This window comes from Amphiura filiformis, chromosome 16 (genome assembly GCF_039555335.1).
Source record: "Amphiura filiformis chromosome 16, Afil_fr2py, whole genome shotgun sequence".
Classification (NCBI taxonomy): domain Eukaryota; kingdom Metazoa; phylum Echinodermata; class Ophiuroidea; order Amphilepidida; family Amphiuridae; genus Amphiura; species Amphiura filiformis.
Window position 1 is genome coordinate 20733265 of NC_092643.1, and position 21202 is coordinate 20754466.

The following is a 21202-nucleotide window of genomic DNA, read 5'->3' on the forward strand; positions in this document are numbered from 1 at the left end:
TAAATTTTTTACACTTGCGCTGGGATCACTGAATGGGTCTTTAATATAAGCTCACAGACACAACATTTAAAGGAGTATTTCGTGATTACAGCCCGGTAAAATAATGGTTCGCTATGTTCAAGGTTTGCTATGTCAAACTTACGGTTCGCTCTATCGAATATGAATTTGGTAGACTGCTGCCCTCAGTCGTCAACCGTCTGGATTGACGACTGAGAAAACTACGTGGAAAAAAAGTGACAGATTTTGCAACAGGATTCCTGTGGCATAGAGCATGCGCAGTTGTGTCCAAATTGACCTTTTGACCGAGTTTGTTGTTTTTAGAAGTTCAGAGCGCGATCTTGTCACAGCGGCGCTGGTACAGCGACGCTGGTACGCTGGCGCCGCTAGTCAGTCGCGCTCGGCGCACAACTGAAGTCGCATTGAATAGTTTTCAGAAGTCCGTCATGATATTGGCTGTAAGATAATCAGTCGTCACTACGAAGCATAGGCTACACAGTACATGCGAAGTGTAGACGGCTGATTGGAATTAGTCTATGAATTTGGTATGTCAAATCTGATCCTAACATGCTACATGCAACCTTATTTCAAGTTTGCATGACATAGCGAACCTTATTTCATATTATGTGGTAGCAAACCTTATTTTCCATATAGCAATCCTTTGACACAGGGGTTGCATTTAAGGAGTTTGCGCGTCCAAGGACTCCTTATTTTTTTATTTTGCCCATTTTGAACTCCTTAAATCTCAAGTTGAAAGTGACCAAAGAGTCTGATAAAAACTGTATGGACTCCTTAATATCACGATGCACAGAGGCATAAATCATCAATTAAAAATAAAAAAATAAAAAGATCAGTAAATCTTTTGAATCACAAAAAGCCAACCACACTAATAATTTCACTGGAATATTTGACAAGTTCAGAAGTTTAGAATTTCGGACAGATGGACTCCTTAAACTCTCACCGGACCCCTTAAATGTTGGTTTTGCAGGTACCAAAGGGTCCAGAAAAATTAAATATTATTGGACCCCATGATTTTTTTTGCTCGCTCTACCCCTGCTTTGACATAGCAGGTGGCCACCTCAATTTCTCAGAAATTTAAATATTGAAATATAGTTTGATTCCCCCATCATTGACATGAATGAATTGATGAGAAAGATATAAATGTCTTTGAAATTCATAGTTCCAAAATTGTGTGGCAAAAATGCAAAAATAAAATTATCATGAAAATTTTAAATCATGATACAGTAATTACCAATATGAAATGAAAGACACAATAGATTTGAAATCCAATATGGTTTGGAACAATTATGAGGTTATCTAATTTCATGAGCCTCATTTTTTTATCGACAACCTTCATGTAACTAGTAGAACCACTAATCTAACAAGGCAATTTAAAATCACATGATGTTTTCTGTCTACGCCAATATATTGTTCATGCTTTTGTGGAGTGACATTGTCGTGAGCTTTTATATAAATGAAATTGATCATGTTTTTGTTCTGAGAGGGGAGCCTGGGAGGGAGGCAGCAGTATGGCCTGATCTAGAGCTGCTTGTCAATGTAACATGTGCTATGTACGTGACTGTAATAAATAGCATTGTTTGGGTGACAAAACAAATTTAGGTCTAGTCTTTGGGTAATGAGATCATATAATGAATCCAGGTCTTGTTTATTCGTCATATGAAAAATATTGAATATTTGTGTCAAAACAGCAAACAGTTTGATTTGTGTGAAAACATTTACTCTCTCCAGATTTGAGTTGACTGCAGACCACAAGTTACAAATTTTCTTTAAAAATTGAAAAAATGTCAGAATTGTACGTTTTCATGACCATATTTCGAAACGGCTTGAAAAATGCATTAAAATGAGTACAAACATGCCTAGCAATTGGTTCAGTGGTTTTAGTGATAGCTCTTTTATTTTGAGAAAATATCTCAAAATTTAGCTAGCATGCATTGCACAAATCAGGTCCTTAGGTGTCTAGCAATCTTAGAACATATTACAAGGCTCAAGCACAGGGTGTTAAGATTTGTAGTCGGTGTCAAAATCTCTACAAAAATTATTTGATTAATACCACTAATTGCAACAGTTTTTAATAGAAAAATTGCTACTTTTGTGCAGACTTTTCTCATATTCAAAACTCTCACAGTTGAAACTAAATGATTTAGATTGCAAATGACAAAAACTCAACATAGGTTGACCTAAAACTCTTCTTGTTTTAATGCACTGAACCATAAATACCTTAAGCAGGCGCGGATCCAGGCATTTATTTTTAATTTTGTCCAAATACTGAGGGGGGGCATCTTCCCTCAGACACCCTCCCTCCGCGTATGGATAAAGAAGTCAATAGGCTTCTTTTTTGGACCAGGCGCGGATCCAGGTGGAAGGGCACACAGGGGCGTCGCTAGAGGGGGGGTATGGGGGTGTGACACCCCCTTTCGAAAATCCTGGATCTGCGACTACCTTAAGTCCCTTAAAATCACAATTTAGAGTTACCATTAATTATAGGTGCCCTACCTATATCTATTTACTATAAACCAAGGTGGTGCTGATGAAATTTGGTAATATTTCAACAAAAGTGACATGCAATGAGAAAAACATCATTTCAAAGCATCAAAATGCACTTTTTTAGGTAAATAACTTCAAGTCATTTGCAGTGATTTTAAAGCTCTCTTTTCAGGTGGCCTAACAAACAGTTTTTTGTTGTATTTTCATGCATCGCTCTAGCCTGTTAGTGACGTAACCATTTAGGTGAGAGATCTTCAAAACAAAGGGGACCATGGGCATTATTATTTTCAAATATTGCTTTAACCAGGTTAAAGTCTGCAATTCACCATGGCATTATCCAGCTTAGCATAAATGTCATCATATATATGCCTCTTTAGATGACGAGACACTGGGATGAGACAATGAAAGATGTCATATGGAAACTGAGCTGAGAGACAATTTTTTTTCAAAGTTAGAACATGATATGTATCATCATTACATTTGTAAAGTTCAGATGCAACTTTTTAAAGTTAAAGCTAGCAGTGGTTTATATTTTGCCAATTATATTTATCTCAAATTGAGAAAAATTTATTGTTTTTTTGCATCCAAACTATTCATTTTTTCAATGGTTGCACCAGTTATTTTTGGTGTAATTATACTTGATTAAAATTTTATGTATTCTGAATATTTTGTATCAAATATTTGTAAAGCCATAATGTACAATCTTATAATATGAAATTGGTCAATTTTTTTCAAAACTGATTTTACACAATGCTTACACAAGTCCCAATTTATAATTAAAAGGAATCAGCCAAATTTGGTATGTGTGGTGGTCAACAGACCAGTTTCGACATAAAATCATATATTATGACTTTAAAAACCCCATAGAACTCCATGTTAAACGGCCACAATAACCAGTGTGGTTTTTTCACTTTACTTTGTTATTTATGCTTAATTTAAAACGGACAGACCCTTCCCAGCAGTTATTTCTAATGTTATTTCAGCATTTTGGGTAAAAAATATCAAATTAAAATGGGACGGAAATTGTACATTATAGCTTTAACAGTCTATGGAGGTTATGTTAGGACCACCCGATGCTATGCAGCATGATCATGCAACAAATGAATTACAGATATTTTGTGACATGATTCAATATTAGCCAATCAGGACCCTGCAATAAGTGCTAAGGAACAATATTAGCCAATCAGGACCCTGCAAAAAGTGCTAAGGAACTGTGATGAAAAGTGTAGGCATACTAACACACTTCCTCCTTTGCTACAAATGAATTACAGATATTTTGTGACATGATCCAATATTAGCCAATCAGGACCCTGAAAAAAGTGCTAAGGAACAATATTAGCCAATCAGGACCCTGCAAAAAGTGCCAAGGAACTGTGATGAAAAGTGTAGGCATACTAACACACTTCCTCCTTTTACTTTGGGAGCAACGATCAAGAAGCTATAGGTGTCATTGAAGTTGAGATGGAATCACGCCAGAAACACTCAGGGGGTAGTCGCAAGTAATAAATACATGTAAACACATGTAACCAACAAAATGATTGGAAAGGGTTGATATAAATGCTAGATTGGAACATAGACATAGGAAATCGGGTCTATAATTGGATGCTGGTTTTTTTCAACCAAATATAGTTCTTGAGGTCATGGGTCATATATTTTTTTCTTTCTTTTTTCTTTCTTGTTTGTTTGTTTGTTTGTTTGTTTGTGTGTTTCTTTCTTTCTTTCTTTCTTTCTTTCTTTCTTTCTTTCTTTCTTTCTTTCTTTCTTTCTTTCTTTCTTTCTTTCTTTCTTTCTTCCTTCATTCCTTCTTTGTTTGTTTCTATCTTTCTTTCTTTCTTTCTTTTCTTTCTTTCCTTCTTTCCTCCTTTCCTTCCTTCCTTCTTTCTTTCTTCATTCTTTCTTTCTTTCTTTCTTTCTTCATTCCTTCATTCCTTCATTCCTTCCTTCATTTCTTTCTTTCTTTCTTTCTTTCTTTCTTTCTTTCTTTCTTTCTTTCTTTCTTTCTTTCTTTCTTTCTTTCCTTTCTTCCTTTCTTCCTTCCTTCCTTCTTTCTTTCTTTCTTTCTTTTTTTCTTTCTTTTTCTTTTTCTTTCTTTCTTTTTTTTCTTTTCTTTTCTTTTCTTTTCTTTTCTTTCTTCTTTCTCTATCTCTCGTTCGCTTCCTTCCTTCCCTCCATTCTTCTTTCTTTCTTTCTTTCTTTCTTTCTTTCTTTCTTTCTTTCTTTCTTTCTTTCTTTCTTTCTTTCTTTCTTTCTTTCTTTCTTTCTTTCTTATTTTGTTCATTTTAGGTGAAGTTTAGTCATTGAAATAGAGGAGGAGCAGGTGAGGATAGGGTACATTGAAAGCAAACCTGTTTTTTATTTTTCCTTTCTGTCCATGAGACAAAACAAATAAGTCATACATGTGATGTTCACAGTATAGCCTACATTATGAGCAGCCCCCCTGGAGCCAGACACAACTCCCATAATAGGCGATATATCACCCTTGCCCGTAGAAGCTTAGAATAGAAATTGGATAGTCTGGCAAATGTATTAGTAGAACCTGTTCTGATATCAGTTTAAAGAAAAGCCTCATCCAGCATCGCGAACAGTGTACGTCAGAGAGTCTGCACAGTGGATCGATAAATAGATTGCACGCTGTAAGGCAACGTTGGCTTACCCTACATAAATATTCTTTTAATTATTTCTCGTACATTAAGCTCATTACACGCCTGACCTGTTTGCACTACGCACATTCGACCAGGCTGCCTTTAAAGGTTGCAGAGGTGACAAATTTTAAAAAAAATCGCAATATTGATTTGTTGTTGTCAGCAGACCCCGGTGCAGATGTGTTTTTTCCACATTTGAGGTTGAAATTGATAATTGTTTGTTATAGATAATTATTATTAGTAAATTAAGCTGGTACTGTAAAGAATAAAGCCCATTATCTCGCCAATTGCATTAAGGTGGGTCAGATGGCAGGTGCCATATTTTTCCAATTTTTAGGCACTAAACTAAAAAAAATGCAGTGTACTTGTTATTAACATATTGATCTTATAGGAGGCAAATATTTGCATATTTCCACAGGTATTGCAGTTCTTGAGTTATGGTCAATAATATATCAAAACTAATTTCTTGTGTGTCAGCTTTATTTGTCTCAATAGATCATGCCCCACCTGCTTTAAACCTTGTTCATCACCAGTTATCAATGTGAGGCTGCATATATTTATCACAATTTTGCATAGAAAAATGTAATTTGGCACAAGATTATTGCCATTCTCAATGAAAACTCTTCTTCTCCTCCTACTTCTTCATTCTTCCACCCCTCTTCTTCTTCTTTTCTTCTTCCTCGGTAAGTAACATCAAATGCATGATGACAATTAAGCACACTTCAAGTTGCGCATGTACAAAGGATCAGGAACGCAACTTCAAAAACAGCAGTGCAAAATATGTTCAGTGCGATGTGCGATAAAAAGCAGCTCTCGGTGGAGGAATATTAGTGCTGCGGAGCCCCCAATGCAGACCTGAAAGCATTGAGCGACGGTGAGATGGCTGGATCTGTCTGAAGAAGGTTCCAGTCCTTGGCTGTTCTCCGGAAGAAAGAGTGCAGTGATGAAGCTCCCTCTCCCTTCCTTCTCCTCCTCCTTTTCCTTCTTCCCCCCCATTAATGCCCAAATTTTATCATTTTCCCCCAAAATTGGAATATTCTAGAGAATGGCCTGCTGTCAAGAAGTCTCGTGAATGACTTATTATTTTTTCATATTACTTTTACTGGCTTACTCTTTAAGCAAGGGGTTTGTATCACATTTAACAACAGCATATACTCTGAGGACACTTTTCTCAAATATTAACCATTGTCTTGGTTTATCAGTGTGTAATTGCATATCAGTGACATTAACACGCTATTATAATTATTAATTTCTCATTCTCCTTAGGTAGTGTAATAAAATATAAAACCAATTTTGTTTTCCTATCTTATTTCATAAGCCTCATAGAAAAATTGTTTTTATTTCTCCCATGCTAGATTTCACCAGACCTGGGGTGACGTACACAGGGATATAGAAGGATCTGCAGAAAAGGCTGTGGTAGGTTAACACATTATATTCAGTGGCAGCAAGGGGGCATGGGGGCATTTTGTCAGAACTGTTGCCCTGCAGTAAAAACCCAAAATTACGAAAATTTCCACTATTTGCGGCAATTTTAAAATTAGTTGATTTTGCCCCCCTGAAATTCACTTTGCCCCTCAATGCCCCCCTAACATAAAATTCCTGGTGCCGCCACTGATTATATTCAAGCAAATATAATAATAATAATGGGCTGTGCAATAATTATGGGAGGGTAACATGAGGGGGGGGGGGCAAGAATTTTTTGCCAGCCAAAAGGGGGTGGGGGCAAGCAATTTTGGCACCCATTCATGTGGTGACTTTTTTAATAAAACGCTTTGAAAAGGCTTAGGAAAACAGTACAGACAGGCTTAAATATGCAGATTTTCCAGCTTGCAATATAATATTTAGACCTTAAAAATTTGAGATCCCAAAAAAGGGGGGGGGGCAAAGAATTGTTTGCAGACAGAGAGGGGGCAAGCAGTTTTGGCAGGCCAAGCAGGGGAGCATTTCTTGGCACACCATTTGGAAATTTACCCTGCCCCGGGCTCATAATATTTGCACATCCCCTAATAATAATAAAAGAGATTTATAAAGCACCTTGCGAACAAATCTGCCCACCCCACACCACTGATGAACCATTAGCCGGTGTAGATTATGCAGAATACGGCTGATATATTCACACTTCTTGATACATATTACTAACTAGGCTGCTTCATTTTGGTCATAAATGGGGTCCTTGGTGAATTAAGTTCATCAAAATTGGCATTTTGGGGACAAATGTGGATGAGCTAATAAACGTACCTGACAAGTGGTTATTGTGAAAGTAATCTGATCAACCTGACATTTAATGTGACGGTTGGATAAAAGTATGGCCATACTTTTATTCTTGTGAAAGTAAGGCTGTTGAATTTGGAAACTATAACAACTTACTAATTGGGGGCACTGGGGATAAGTGATTTGCTATGTTCTGTGAAGCAAGAGCTATTATGATCAAATTGGCCTACCGTAAAAACTCGATAGTTAGCATATGTGCTTACTATCAAGCGCTTTTGAAAACATGAAATTGTACCAAAGTCTGGTGCTTTACCAACTGAGCTAATGGGGTTGAGACACAAATTTGCAGGTTTATTTGTACGTACATAACTATGTGTATCGATGATTTGCTCAAAATCCTTTACACTATTGTGGATGGGGCAGTTCATCTTAGCATGTTTTACGCTCGATACCAAGGACATATGCTAATTATTAAGTTTGTACGGTATTTATGCTTGTTAGACAGAATATTTAGTATGGGGAAAATTTGATTTGTGTCCCTTTTAGACAGCTGTCAAATCGCAGAAATGTATAGGCCCTACATTACATTAGCAGGCATTTAAGAGCACCATTCACCATGGCGCTTACAAATACATATAAACAAACATAGATACAAACATCAATCATTCATAGAAAGCAAATAAATGAGTCTTTAAGAGAGCGTTGAAGTGCAAAATTGATGTAACAGCCCGTCTAGAGGAAGTGAATTCCACGCATTTGCAGCCGTGATGTGGAATCTCCTGTCAGGAGCAATAGGTGTGTTTAGACGGTAGCCTACTTTCGAAAATAACTTACTTTTGATCCAGCAATTAAATTACACTACTTGCGAGTGTGTGTCCAAATTGGACTTGTAAGTCAAACAAATCCAGGCTACCAGGAAATCATGCATATATCACGCTATGCATGACTGGCAGATGATTGACCGGCAGCCTGGATTTGTTGGAAAAACGTCCCATGATGGGTTGAATCTGCTATAGTAGGTCCATTATAGTCAACATAAGGCCATGCTTACTTGCAAGTTACTTGTTGACATGGGCCTTACTTTCAAAAGTAGCTCGTTACATGTAAGATATCTTACATGCAATATCGTCAAAAGCAAGATCGCAAGTAGCTACTTGCGAGTACATTTAAATGGGCATAAGTTTACATTCTAAAGTAGTTACTGACGACTTTACTTGCGATCGTTTGAACAAGGCTAGTAATTACCTGTGGTCTTGGGATTTGAAAGATGGATGGTATCGGAAGAGGAGCATTAAAACTGCCAGATGGAATGCGAATGTATAAAGTAAAAGGTATCATAATTTCCCAATTATTCATACACGCCATGCATACAAAAGTATTAAATCTTTCAAAAGGAAAAGATTTGAGAAATCTTATGCAGTTTTGAAGAAAATGACACATTCTTTGCAGGTTGTTTCAATGTACGATAAAAATACAATATTATGAAAAAATTGGACCATGCACCTGTAAGTGATCATAATGCAGGAAAGATGAAAGGATGATTTGGCCTGACAGACAATATTTTGCCGCCCAGGGATATGTAATTTGCCATTCATTTTCATCGTAGAGTCTGGCTAGCGCGCAAATGAAGACAGATTACTTTTGGGATTAGAAGTGCTTTTGAATGTTTTTATAGGCAGTACAAGATTAGATTGCCATTTTCAGGAAGTGCTTCAAAAGCGTTGCTCCACAACTGCTTTTGTAACCTGGTCTTTTTATTTGGATTTTAGTCATATTACACATTTTGATTTACCCCAAACCAATGATGCGTAATTCAAAATCTAAAATGAGTATGAATTTTGGACATAAACTGATGTACCATCAGTACTAATAAAGTGTTTATGATGACATCAATCTCACTCAGTCCTTTCTCATTAGAACTGTTTTTTATCTTGAAAAAGGTTATTGTATTTCAGTAAAATTTATGATAAATGATGCTGTTTTGTGAGCGTGTTCAATTTTTTTCTTCAGTCATTATTCCTGTTTAATAATAAAAAGCTAATGTGATCCACATAGGATTTTGAGATATAAATATTTCCTTTTTCAGAAAAATAATAAGCTCTTTTGTGTTTCATAGCTCAAATAAATTGTTGTACACATAATGTACTTGAATTTGCTTAATTATGTTATAAATTTAGACAAAAACAGTATGGAGACAATTCACCAACATGCAAAGTCCAGCATCATCAGTCGTTCCATGAAACATTCTGTTTGTCCGCATGACGTCACTTGCAATTGATTCCTACTTCCCATTGGTTGCTTTTGCCAAGATTTGGCTGTTCCATCTCGCTCCCTCGGACACGAAGGGAAAACTTACAGTTGCACTCAATGGGGAAAATCACAAACCATGACATAAAATAAATACCTCTGGATGAAACAATTTGATTTCTTATCAGGGAAATCAGCTTTGAATAATTACCAACGACAATGCAAATTGGTATTTTCTATGCTGAGAAAAATCACTTGATCTGAAAGGCCCTTGTACAAATAAATAGGGTTTTCGCGAGGGTTCCCCTTTTGACAGACATGAGAAGTGGGTAAGTGCAATAGATGGAACAATCTGACCAAAAGAATGTGCATGAAAACTCTACACCCATTCTGCTGTTACTGCATATTTTTTCAAAGCACATTTTTGCCTTAATATTCATAGGCACCATAGAGCTGATAATGAACCTGCATAAAGTTTCATGATAGCTAGACACAGGCGCTCAAGCGATCATCAGTCGTCATAAATATGCACAAATCATCAGCATTTGGTAAAATGGTCTGTATATTTTGGGTGATTTAGGTGTTTCTAGAAGAAGACTTTCATTTTGAGTTGAAAAAAATCAATGCGGCATGTCAAAGATAGTGCGAAGACAAGCAAACATTTTTTTTTGGCCTTAGGATTGTGCCACATCATGAAGTCAAAATAAGGACACTCTAAAAATGAACACCCCACTAAATCTGTGAATGTCGCTTTAACCATGTGCTAATTTTTTGGCAACTCATATAGTATATTCATTCAAGTATCTACTTTACAACTGACGAGAAGTACCAGAATAGAATCTAAAGGTTAAATAATCATTCCAATGTATATATATGACAAATTTTACTCATGAAACTTTAATGAGTAAAACTTGTAGGCTATTACATATAAAATCCACACTACCCCCTGTGGAAGATTTTGGAAATATATTCCACAGGGGGAGTATGAATTTCAAATGGAATGAACACATTAGGCAGCGCCATTTGAATTTCATACATCCTCCGAGAAAGATTCAACCTGAATCTTCCACTGAGGGAGAGTTTCAAATGGAGCTTCCTTACATGTTCATTCCGTTTGAAATTTACACTCCCCCTGTGGAATATATGTCCAAAATCGTCCACAGGGGTAGTGTGGATTTTATATGTAATAGCATAATGTATAACCTTTAGATTCTACTCTGGTGCTTCGTTTCTGTGTAGTTCACTAACCTTATGTCCATATAGGAAGCATTATGATATATGACTTGCACAATCATTTACAGCTAGTAATAGCTTGCACGTTTTTGGACAGCTAATTTATACTTGCCATAAAGAACAAATTATAAGAAACCACACTTGTTGAACCTTCTATATGTTTTATAGTTTGTGGCGTGGAGTGAATTACAACTGAGTTTGGAAGATTACTGTCAAATCACATTTGCAATAACTGAGGGTGGGGATGTATAAAGGGGGTGGATCGAGTGGTTTGTGTGTGGATGTGGATCCATGTTTATGTGTGTGGGGGTGCATCAGTGTTTGCCTGCAAATGAGGACACATAAGATTTTTTCACTCTAAACTGTGGATTTGTATGTAACTGAGGACTGTCTTTGGTGTTTCAAAGCTTTTCAAACTGCTGCAATAGACCTCAAATGCATGCCCAGGGGGGCCACTCATATAAAAAGTTGTAAGCATGCGTGTGAACAAAAACGCGGAATATGGGTGGTTTTTTCTACTGCAACACGGGCCCGCACGGGCCCGTGTTAAGGGTCTCAAAATCCATGATTATAGCAAATAAGGGTGTCATTTTGGGCACCATGTGTCCGTGCTAAGGGTAGTTAATTCTAATCATATTACTACAATCGTCATAATAAAATATACTGCCCTAATAATCATGATAATGCAGGCGATAATTATGTTGAATAATGATAACTGAGTAGGCCTAAGCCTACCAAATCCAGTTAGGAAGTATCCAATTAGAGTATAATAATAAAGGAAATAAGAAACCTTGAAAGTTAATGTCTTTTACTTTTTTCTTCAAAATTGATCATGCATCCTTGCTAAGGGTTGGATTTAATCCACTTGTAACTTTGTCCTTGTTAAGGGTATGGTTAACAAACCATTATCCTTATTAAGGGTCATTTTGAAGACACAATGGTTGTCCTTGTTAAGGGTGCTTTTCTGAAGTGCATTCACAAGCATGCTTACAACTTTTATATATGAGTGGCCCCCCTGGGAATGCATGCTAAATGCATTTGAGTGATACTTGCTCAAAACCGTGGACCATTTGTGTAAAAAATACAGTCTGCAGTTGATGGCTAAAATATGCCATTTCGTATCATATATACACACACAAAAATATGCCATTTTAGTCCACAGTTAGGTAATGAAAATATCATGCACATGTCCGCGACTAGATAGAAATATACAATGTCCGCGGTATGTTTGTCACACAAAAATTAGTGGACAATATTCAGCCTTTGTATCGGGGAACTTGGTATTTTAAAGAGCAGTTGGACCAAATTTCATAAAAGTGACCAAAATTACCCTACGCCACTATGTGTTGCGACCGACAAATTATCGTGATTATGTTATGCATTTTAATTTTTGGAAAACGCATTTTCTGATCTATCTTTTATCAAAATTATTAGAATATTCACATATAGGGTAAAGTGGGGCATTAGGGACCCCCATTTTTAGATTTTATCATAGCTGACTTTTATTTAATACTTGTTTCTGTTTTTAATGGTTTCACTTGATAGACCCGTTATTCAGCTATGTAACACAGGAAAAAAATCTGCCAAAAATGTGTTCATTTTCAAACGCCATGCATTTATTTACAGTGACGTCAAGTGGTCCTTATTGCCCCAATGGTGGGGCATTAGGTACCACCAACAATTATCATGGTTGTTGACCATTTTGAGACCTTTAATCATTCTTAAGAGTTTCTTTTTTAAAGTCTTATATCAGTATGGGGTTTATTTTATGTGAGGAACAACTGACACATGCAGTCCGTGTCTTTTCAGTTCTCTTCCGAGCCCACAACTTCTCCATATGCAAAATGCCAGAAAACTTTACAAAACATGCACTGGAGTCAACCACAACCAACTTGACCAATGTCCTCCAGTCAACAATTAGGACATATTTTGTCACGATCATCTTCATTGTCTGACTTTTTGCTTCTTTGTCTTCTTTTACTGGCTTGGTTTTAGGGTTCTTGTTATTTTTGTTGGTTGGCTTTGACTTCTTGTTCAGCTGTCGGTGCTTCTTCTGGAGTGCAGCAGCATATTGTACATATGGGGCATTAAGGACCACTTCTAACTTCATTATATGGCTATGATTTGACCCTAAAATGTCATAGTTGGGTAATTTAACTTACTATAAGCCCATTATGACATAAAATAAGCACAAACTTTAAAAGTTGTTGTCGGACAACCGATTCATACATGGGCAATCGCAGATATTTCACTGAAAACGTAGTACAGGGCATTAGGGACCACCAGATATCGCTAAAATCATATAATTGCACAATTTTCTTTAAAAGTACATATAGGGTCTATTTTCTGTTCACTATCTTTTTTTACACTACTAATAAGCAAATCTAATGTAATTTGTTATACAATTGTGGTCTTAGTGCAATCTTTAAATAAGCATATACCATAATCTGTAATTTACTAAGAGGCCTAGGGAAAGTGGTGATATCAATCGGAAGTCCACTTTCAACATGACATTTTTTCTCTTCAAATCATTTAATGAGACAAATAAATCTTGATATATGCTTGCAAGTATGTCGTCTTTCAGATGAAACTATCAAAAGTTGTTGATCTATACCTCATGTGGAAAAAACGTATGTTAAATGATGTATTTTATCTAGTCCGAGATACTAAAAAGTTCACCGTGTACTTTGAAGATGTCTGCTAAGATGATGTTTGGGTCAAACTGTGATGAGCAACTAACATGAGTGTTACATGAGCACTGATCATTTTTAATGAATAGCTATTATAAACCACTCTTGCAAGGCATATTTAAAATAATGGTCAGGATTCCCTAATTTGCATAACAATTACTTGTTTATTGGGTGATACTTAATGCCCAGTGGTACTTAATGCCCCGCTTTACCCTACATTGGCACATAGCTAAACAGTACACAACTGGCAAGTGGTAACCACCAGACTTACCATGTTTTTACTCATACCACTGTAACTTTTATACACTTTTATTTTACATACATATTCAAAGCCAAACATTTCACCAGTGTTATGAGAAAAGCATATGAGCTTTTACCTGAGACAAATCATCTCAGCTTTTACCTGCTACCAAAGTCTGCATTTTGATGTGGTAAAGTGGGGAGTTAAGGCTGTCAAACGTGTCAGTCACACACCTTTAACATGAAATAGCATAATAAGGCAGTATACACATAGCATCTTGCATGTTATAACAGACATGATGGCTTGATTACCTGATGGTCAGTGGCTTAATGTATCTCTTTACATCTTAATTGTAATTGCAATCTGTGAGTGGATATTATTCCCATGATCTGATGTTACCTTTTAAGATTAGAAAAGGCACTACTAGACGTAGGTTTCATGATGCTAAATCTGTCCAAATTCTGGGGCATAATTCTCTTGTATAACCACCTTGATCACAATCCAGTCAGTGGCATGCACAAAAGTGGGTGGCCCACCGGGTAGCCCACCCTTAGTCGGTTGGGATATACATCAGTGGAAAATTGTCGGGGGGATTGGAGGGGGCATATTATCATTCAGGGGGATTGAAGTTTTGATCAGTTGAGGATAAAAGCATGTGATTTTTTTTTCAATTTTCACCAGCAAACATTATTTTAGTGCATTAGTATAGTTGGTAACTAAGAAAAAAACAGGTCCTATTCGTCGGAGTAGTGCACTTTATCCATGTAGCAATATATAATTTGTTAATGCAGTAAGTTACACTGCAACCTAAGTACACCGTTGTAAACACTGGCTCTTTTTTGTGTCTGGACATCCCATCTGGGGTTCTGAGTAAGTTTATAGGTATGCACGGACTCCATCTGATACAGGCCCATGGCATATTGTCATTGAACAACACTGAGACAGGGCAGGCTAGAATAACGACAGGTACAAAAACATATCTTGGCTAGGATTTCATGAGTATCCTATAATATCTCTGTATCCGGAGAAACAATTACATCTTTACCCACAGTGCATTGCAACAGTCCACCAAAAATTTGATAAGAACATCAAAGAAATCACCTGGGGGCCTCTCATGTATAAAAGTTGTAAGCATATGCATGAATTGACTTTCAAAAATTGCCCTAAATTGTTTGCTTTTCAAAACCACCCTAAATCCATGTTTTCTTTCACACAGATGCTTACAACTTTTATACATGAGTGCCCCCCCCCCCCTGGGTGAAGGCCAAAAAACACAGAAAAACCTCCATACTTTCATTCACCTGTCTTGGTGTCTCACAGTCTGAGAGCCTTGATATGATCAATTTAATTACTTTGCCTTTATGGTCTTTTAATAAAACAATCAATACAAGGATGGGCACGTAGCATTGGCGATTATTGGGGTCAGATCTAAGCAAATTTGATATGAATTTGAGGGTAGGATTATAACAAATGTGTCGTAGTGGGGTGTTTAAAATTAACATGTGACCTGATTTTTTCATTGAAATCATGTTTTGATGTCCTTGCCCTACACAAAAAAGGCATTCTGGGAACAGATTTCACCAACTTCAAATCTCATGAATCCACATCACTCCACGTACAATTAGCACTTCTGGTTGCCTCTTACGTGCGAAGGATCATGCGCAAGCACAGTGGCTCATTTACCATCGCTGTAATCAAGATGTAAATATTTATGTACCTCTGTGGGGGGTGTCTACACGTACTACTCCATATTCCAGAAAAATGCAGCACCATTTTTTGGATTAAAAAATATTATCTTGATTTGCCAAGTAATTGGCAATGAAACTCAAATTTTTAATATTTTGGTAAATAAGGGCCAAAACATTACAATCAAGCCCAAAGACTTGCACAACAAAATAATTGCAAGTTATGCATTCTAATTTTTGTAAAACTCATTTTCTGATCTATTTCATAACAAATTAACAAAAAAAAAGAATTATATTGAAATTACGAGCTCTTAGCCTGTTCTCAAGATTTTGAATGCTTAGACTTGTGCCCAGTCTCAGAATTTTGTAACTACTGTATGTTTCCGGCCCATTTCCCACCAATTACAAAACAGGGTCAGATCTCGTTTCGCAGTGCAAGAATCAATCTTAATTCTTGCAGAATAAATTTGCGGGAATCATTTGATTCTTGCCAATCAACTTCTGTGTACACTATAAAAGTTTGCAAGAATCAGCTTTGATTCATGCAAATCTGTTTATGAGAATATTTGCGAGAAGCGATTCTGGATTCTCGTCGACATTCTGACCCTGCAAAAGTATTAGAATTTGACTTTTATTGCCAGTTAAAACTAACTAAAGGAGTAGGATTTAGCTATGTTTCATTTGGCAAAACAGGATAATAATATTGTAATAAAAAATAGTTCTGTATTTTTATGGAATAGGGACTAACTGTTTGTATTGCCTATCATCTTAATTATGTTTAATTACATGCGATACAATGATTAATTGTATTTCTTATCTAATCGTCTAATTATGTTTAATTACGTGTGGTACATTAATATTAACTATTTGTATTACTTATCAATATAATTATGTTATCTTACTGTTTCAAAGGTAACACGTAGGAAAACAGAGCAAATTCAATCAAAACTAATCAATTGTGTTTCTCTCATATTTACGTCAGTTTTAGAAACATGGAAATATTCAAGTTGTAAATAAACTATTTACATGGAGTCTGTAACGTCAAGTGGCAAAACTGCATAAACTGCATAAGATGAATAAAAAGTGACCAGATGTCTTTATATTTTGCCGTGAAAAATTAGGTTTTAGACGAAGAGATTCATTAGATCCTGGTTCCGGCATATCGGCGGGTATTCAATATTCATGCTCGTTGGTGAACTTTGAAAACACCCCCTTTTGCATCTCAAAGTTTTCACGATAGAAACACCCCTATTTTTAGCGGTTTCGCAAATTTTTTGCCCTTCAACAGTGCCCTTTGAAGAGCGAATGATATTGCTAATATACCCCTTTCTGACGAAAACGTGTAGGATATGTGTAATGCACGACGGTTGTATGCATCATATAATTTTCAGTTGATGTGATGTAGGCATCGAACGGAATAATAAAAAAGTTACTGATATGATTTGTACATGGGATTCGTAAATGAAGACTAATGAAACTGATTCATAAATGAAGTGCACCCTTTTTACAATTTCGCGAACAAGTGTATGAAAAATGACTCTTTTTTGTGTTCGCAAATCATGTTTCTTTATCTGAAAATGCCCCCTAATTTCTTGAAATTTCCAACGAACAGGTACTCGCGGATACACAGAGTGCTGGAACCGGGCATTAGATCCAAAGAGAACAGACTTCGCTATAAGCTTAAAAAGTTACCTTTTCAGAGTCTGAGTTGAGCAAAGACGTAGCTTGCGACGCCATCACAGCGTCTTCATTCAGCGTAGTGATTACACTCCTCTGGTCACCTGACCACCCGGTGGGTGGTCAAGTGGCAGCAGATCGTCATAGATGGCAGGCAGGTTGTATCCGGCATCCCTGTTGAGTGTAGGTCTTTGGGTCTTGATCTCTAAGGCTTCTCTGATTCTCTGATGTCATGCTGGTGATTGGATTTATGTTCACCAACCGCTGTCAGAGGGCTGTGGTTCTAGTGTGCTCTTTAAGTGGCTAGGGCTCTTGCTGTCTCTCCAACATAGGTGTCCATGCACTCGGGGCAGCTGATTTTATATAACTCTCTGCTGCCACTTGACCATGCACCCACCGGGTGGTCAGGTGACCGGAGGAGTGTAATCATGTTTTAAAAACGTTTTATATAAAAAACACTATAACTACATTTTGAAAATGTTGTCAAAATGTTATTGCAAAATATTTTTTGGCAAACATTTTGTCAAATTTTTCAAAATATTTTGTCGACACCTTTGTATAACCTTTTGTTTTTGCTGGGTAGTGTACATTAGATTTTGTGTGTCTAATCTCTTTAGTACAAACCAAGTGGTATTTTGAAGAGAGTAGCCAAGATAAAGAGCCAGTCAATCTGCACTCTGTCTCATATCTCAGCACTCATGTGTTTTTCTTCAGGCAGATGTATGTGTCTGCCTTGTGCCTTCAGCACTCTTTGCCAAGATTGCAGTCTGATGTCTTTAACAAATTAAAGACTCCAAACCAATCAACTGTAAATGGTGAAACATTCAGGTTTGGACAATAAGCTTTTGGACACCAATATTGTGTACAAAACGTACCTTAAGATTAATTTTTGGTTTTGCTTTTGAATGAATTATCTATTATATTATAATTCCACTACCAGATGGTAAAACAATCAGGTTGTTTTATCATATTGATGATACCACTCATCAGTACCATTTTATCCACAAATCAGCACTAGTAACCTTTACTCTCCTTGAAAAAGCTCTTTAGTACAAACTAAGTCTGTGATATTTTGAAGAGCGTAGCCAAGATAAAGAGCCAGTCAATCTGTACTCTGCCTCATATCTCAGCACTCATGTGTCTCTTTTCAGGCACCAGATGCATGTGTCTGCCTCTTAACTTTTAAGGTGGCTGTGTACTCTCAGACATGCATGTAGTAAAAGTGCAATAACTTTGTAATTATTCACATAAAACATATAAAAGTATACATTTTTATGAAGGCAAGACATCAATAAATCTTAATATAAATACAGATTTGGGGTAAAAACAACAATTTTGAAGAAAATCACAAAAAAGTGAGTTTTTGGCAATATTTGTTAGGTACATCATAACAAAAAACACTCTTTCCAAAATATTTTATTTTGTTTTTAGCTCAATCTTGAGGCTCCATTCCAAAAACGTTTTTTTTATTTTTTTGATATTGGCCTTATTTTTTGAGATTTTGACCATATAAGGCATCAAAATGAACTTTTTAAAATTCAAAAACGCCTATTTGCACAAAATGATGCCCAAAATCGGAAATAGACCAAAATATAAAAAATGAGAAAACCGTTTCTTGAGTCGATCATGCTTTTTACGATGATCATATTTGCTTACCTATAGATGCTGTATTTATTGAGTTATCGTGTACCTAAATCGTCATTTTACCGAGAAAATGAACATTGAAATAATGGCCGTTGAAGTTTAAAGTGGTCACATTTGCACTTTCATCGAATCTCACAGGAGAATGCGACAGTTTTCGTTTTTGTAACTTATATTACGTGAACATCGGGTAAATCCACAGCCCCTTGAGAAGTTTGAGCGAAATCCATTCATAACTTGATATTTAAATCGGGAAAGAACTTGAAAAAACCCACATTTTATCAGCTAAAAGCGGAGCCATTTGACCACTAGGTTTTTGTGAAATCAGTGCTTCGCGGTGTTTCCATAAGATGCGCTGCATGTATGCAGATAAGCGTCAGCGTATGTCGTCAGCGTATTTGTCGTTAACAAATTGCGCGATACATAACGCGATGAGTTGTTAACGCTGCGTGTACCTTGCTGGTACAACAAAGATTTTCTTTCCTTTTCAATTTCAAACACGAGTGGAATAGTGAAATAAAATCCTTAAAATATTGCAGTTGGAGTTTACAAATCTGGATTTTTATTCCTTGTATTTATAAAAAACATAACAAGGTACAAACATATCATAAAGACTCAATTTTGAGAAAGAAACAATGGCTAGAGTACACAGCCGCGTTAACTCTTTGCCAAGATTGCAGTCTGATTGATGTCTTTGTTAAATTAAAGACTCCAAACCTGCTGAAGCATTCAGGTTTGGACACTAAGATTTGGACAATAACCTTTGGACAATGTTTTTCCCATATGTGATGCGGTCATGCGTCTGATGTTGATTAAAATCAAAATTCAGTTTTCAAATTCTGTACATGAGCCATTCTCAGAGCCTCATTTTTCCGTTCTTCTGGTTCCAGAGATATGGTCATTTTCAAAATTCAAAGGAAGTTGAATACTCTTATAGCCTATATCTCCAAATCAATATAACCGACAAGCGATTTATTTTGCTTGATCACATCACATATCGTGTACAAAATGTACCTTATAGGTTTAATTGGCATTTTGCTTTGGAATGAAGTATCCTATATGTTTTAATTTAACTACCAGATGGTAAATCAATCAGTTTTTTGTATCATATTGATGACACCGCTCATCAGTACCACTTTTATCCACAAATCAGCACTAGTAGCCTTTACTCTCCTTCATGAAATAGGCAATTAAGCCACACAGCTATAGAGTAGCACTTGGTCAGTGCCTAGTATATCAGTATATGGGACCATGACAACCCCTCTCTGACATTACAAAATCCACCAGTCCTATACCAGGCACTTGAATGTTTGATGACCTTGCTTCAGATAGCTGACGCAAGTTAGTTGGTTTCCAAAAGTCAGTACTCTGTTACCCATTAGAAGCAGAGATGGGAGCCATGTAGGCTTGTCTTTGATGTTCACTTACAAGCCCAAAGTGATGGGCTAGGTGACAGCATAGTGACAGCAACCTAACCCCAACTGACCAATAAGGAACCAGTTTTGCAATGTTCACATAAACAGTTAATCCCTAACCCAACATGTGGCATGTGAAAGTGATCCAATTACCAATTGGGACAAAAAACTGTAACACTATATCACTTGATTTAATTCATGGCAATATCTCCCTGTAAAGAATGTATAGGGGAAAACTTCACAATTATTCAAGTGGGTACATTTGTACTAGCATATTATTGTAACAAAAATTTTGGAGCAAAATATTTGTAAACTTTTAATCTTCATTGAGAAGAGAATGTTCCTGGATAAACATTGATTGAAAGCATAAGAACTATATTTTGAGAGTATGGAGAGAATGGTTTTTAACAAGTATAAACAAAATTATTATTTCATCATTTAAATTCATGAATTATTATTTGTATCAACAATGTGTTATTTAGGCCTGATTATTATTTATTATTAACAATATTAATGTGTGATGATTGTACAAACATGACAAAAAAGAAGTAAAGAAAGAACCGATTTATTTGAATATGAGTCGGAGATGTATTTTGGTGAAAAAACAATGTGTTACTAGTGGCAAATGGTGGTCATAGACCACAAACCTAGCTGGGGCATGTTGGTGTTTTGGAGGTATCTGACCCCTACAAAATGTTCCAAAAAATGCTCCCCTGGTCATGGGGTTTGTTTTCACCAAGTTTGAGTCCCGTACTCTAACAGATGTCCAAAAATTCAATTCTAAGATTTGACCCCAGATGACCTTTGACCTGACCTATGCATGATGTTCCATAATGTTCCCCTGGTCTTGAGGTTTGTTGTCACCATGTTTAAGCCCGCACCTCTTACAGATATCCAGAAAATGAAATTCTACGATTTGACCCCAGATGACCTTTGACATGACCCTTGCACAGTGTTCCAAAATGTTCCCCAGGTCAGTAAGTTTGTTGTTGTGGAGTTTGAGCCCCATGTACCCCTA

At 36.4% G+C, this 21202-nt stretch overlaps 1 protein-coding gene across 1 annotated transcript in view; it reads left to right on the top strand.

Moving 5' to 3' along the window:
• Positions 1-21202, top strand: part of LOC140135714 (dysbindin-like) — a 222328-nt gene that overhangs the window by 89352 nt on the left and 111774 nt on the right. Inside the window, exon 6 of the mRNA XM_072157307.1 lies at positions 6500-6560. Within this exon, the coding sequence (XP_072013408.1) occupies positions 6500-6560 (61 nt within the window). The remainder of the gene's footprint in view (positions 1-6499; positions 6561-21202) is intronic.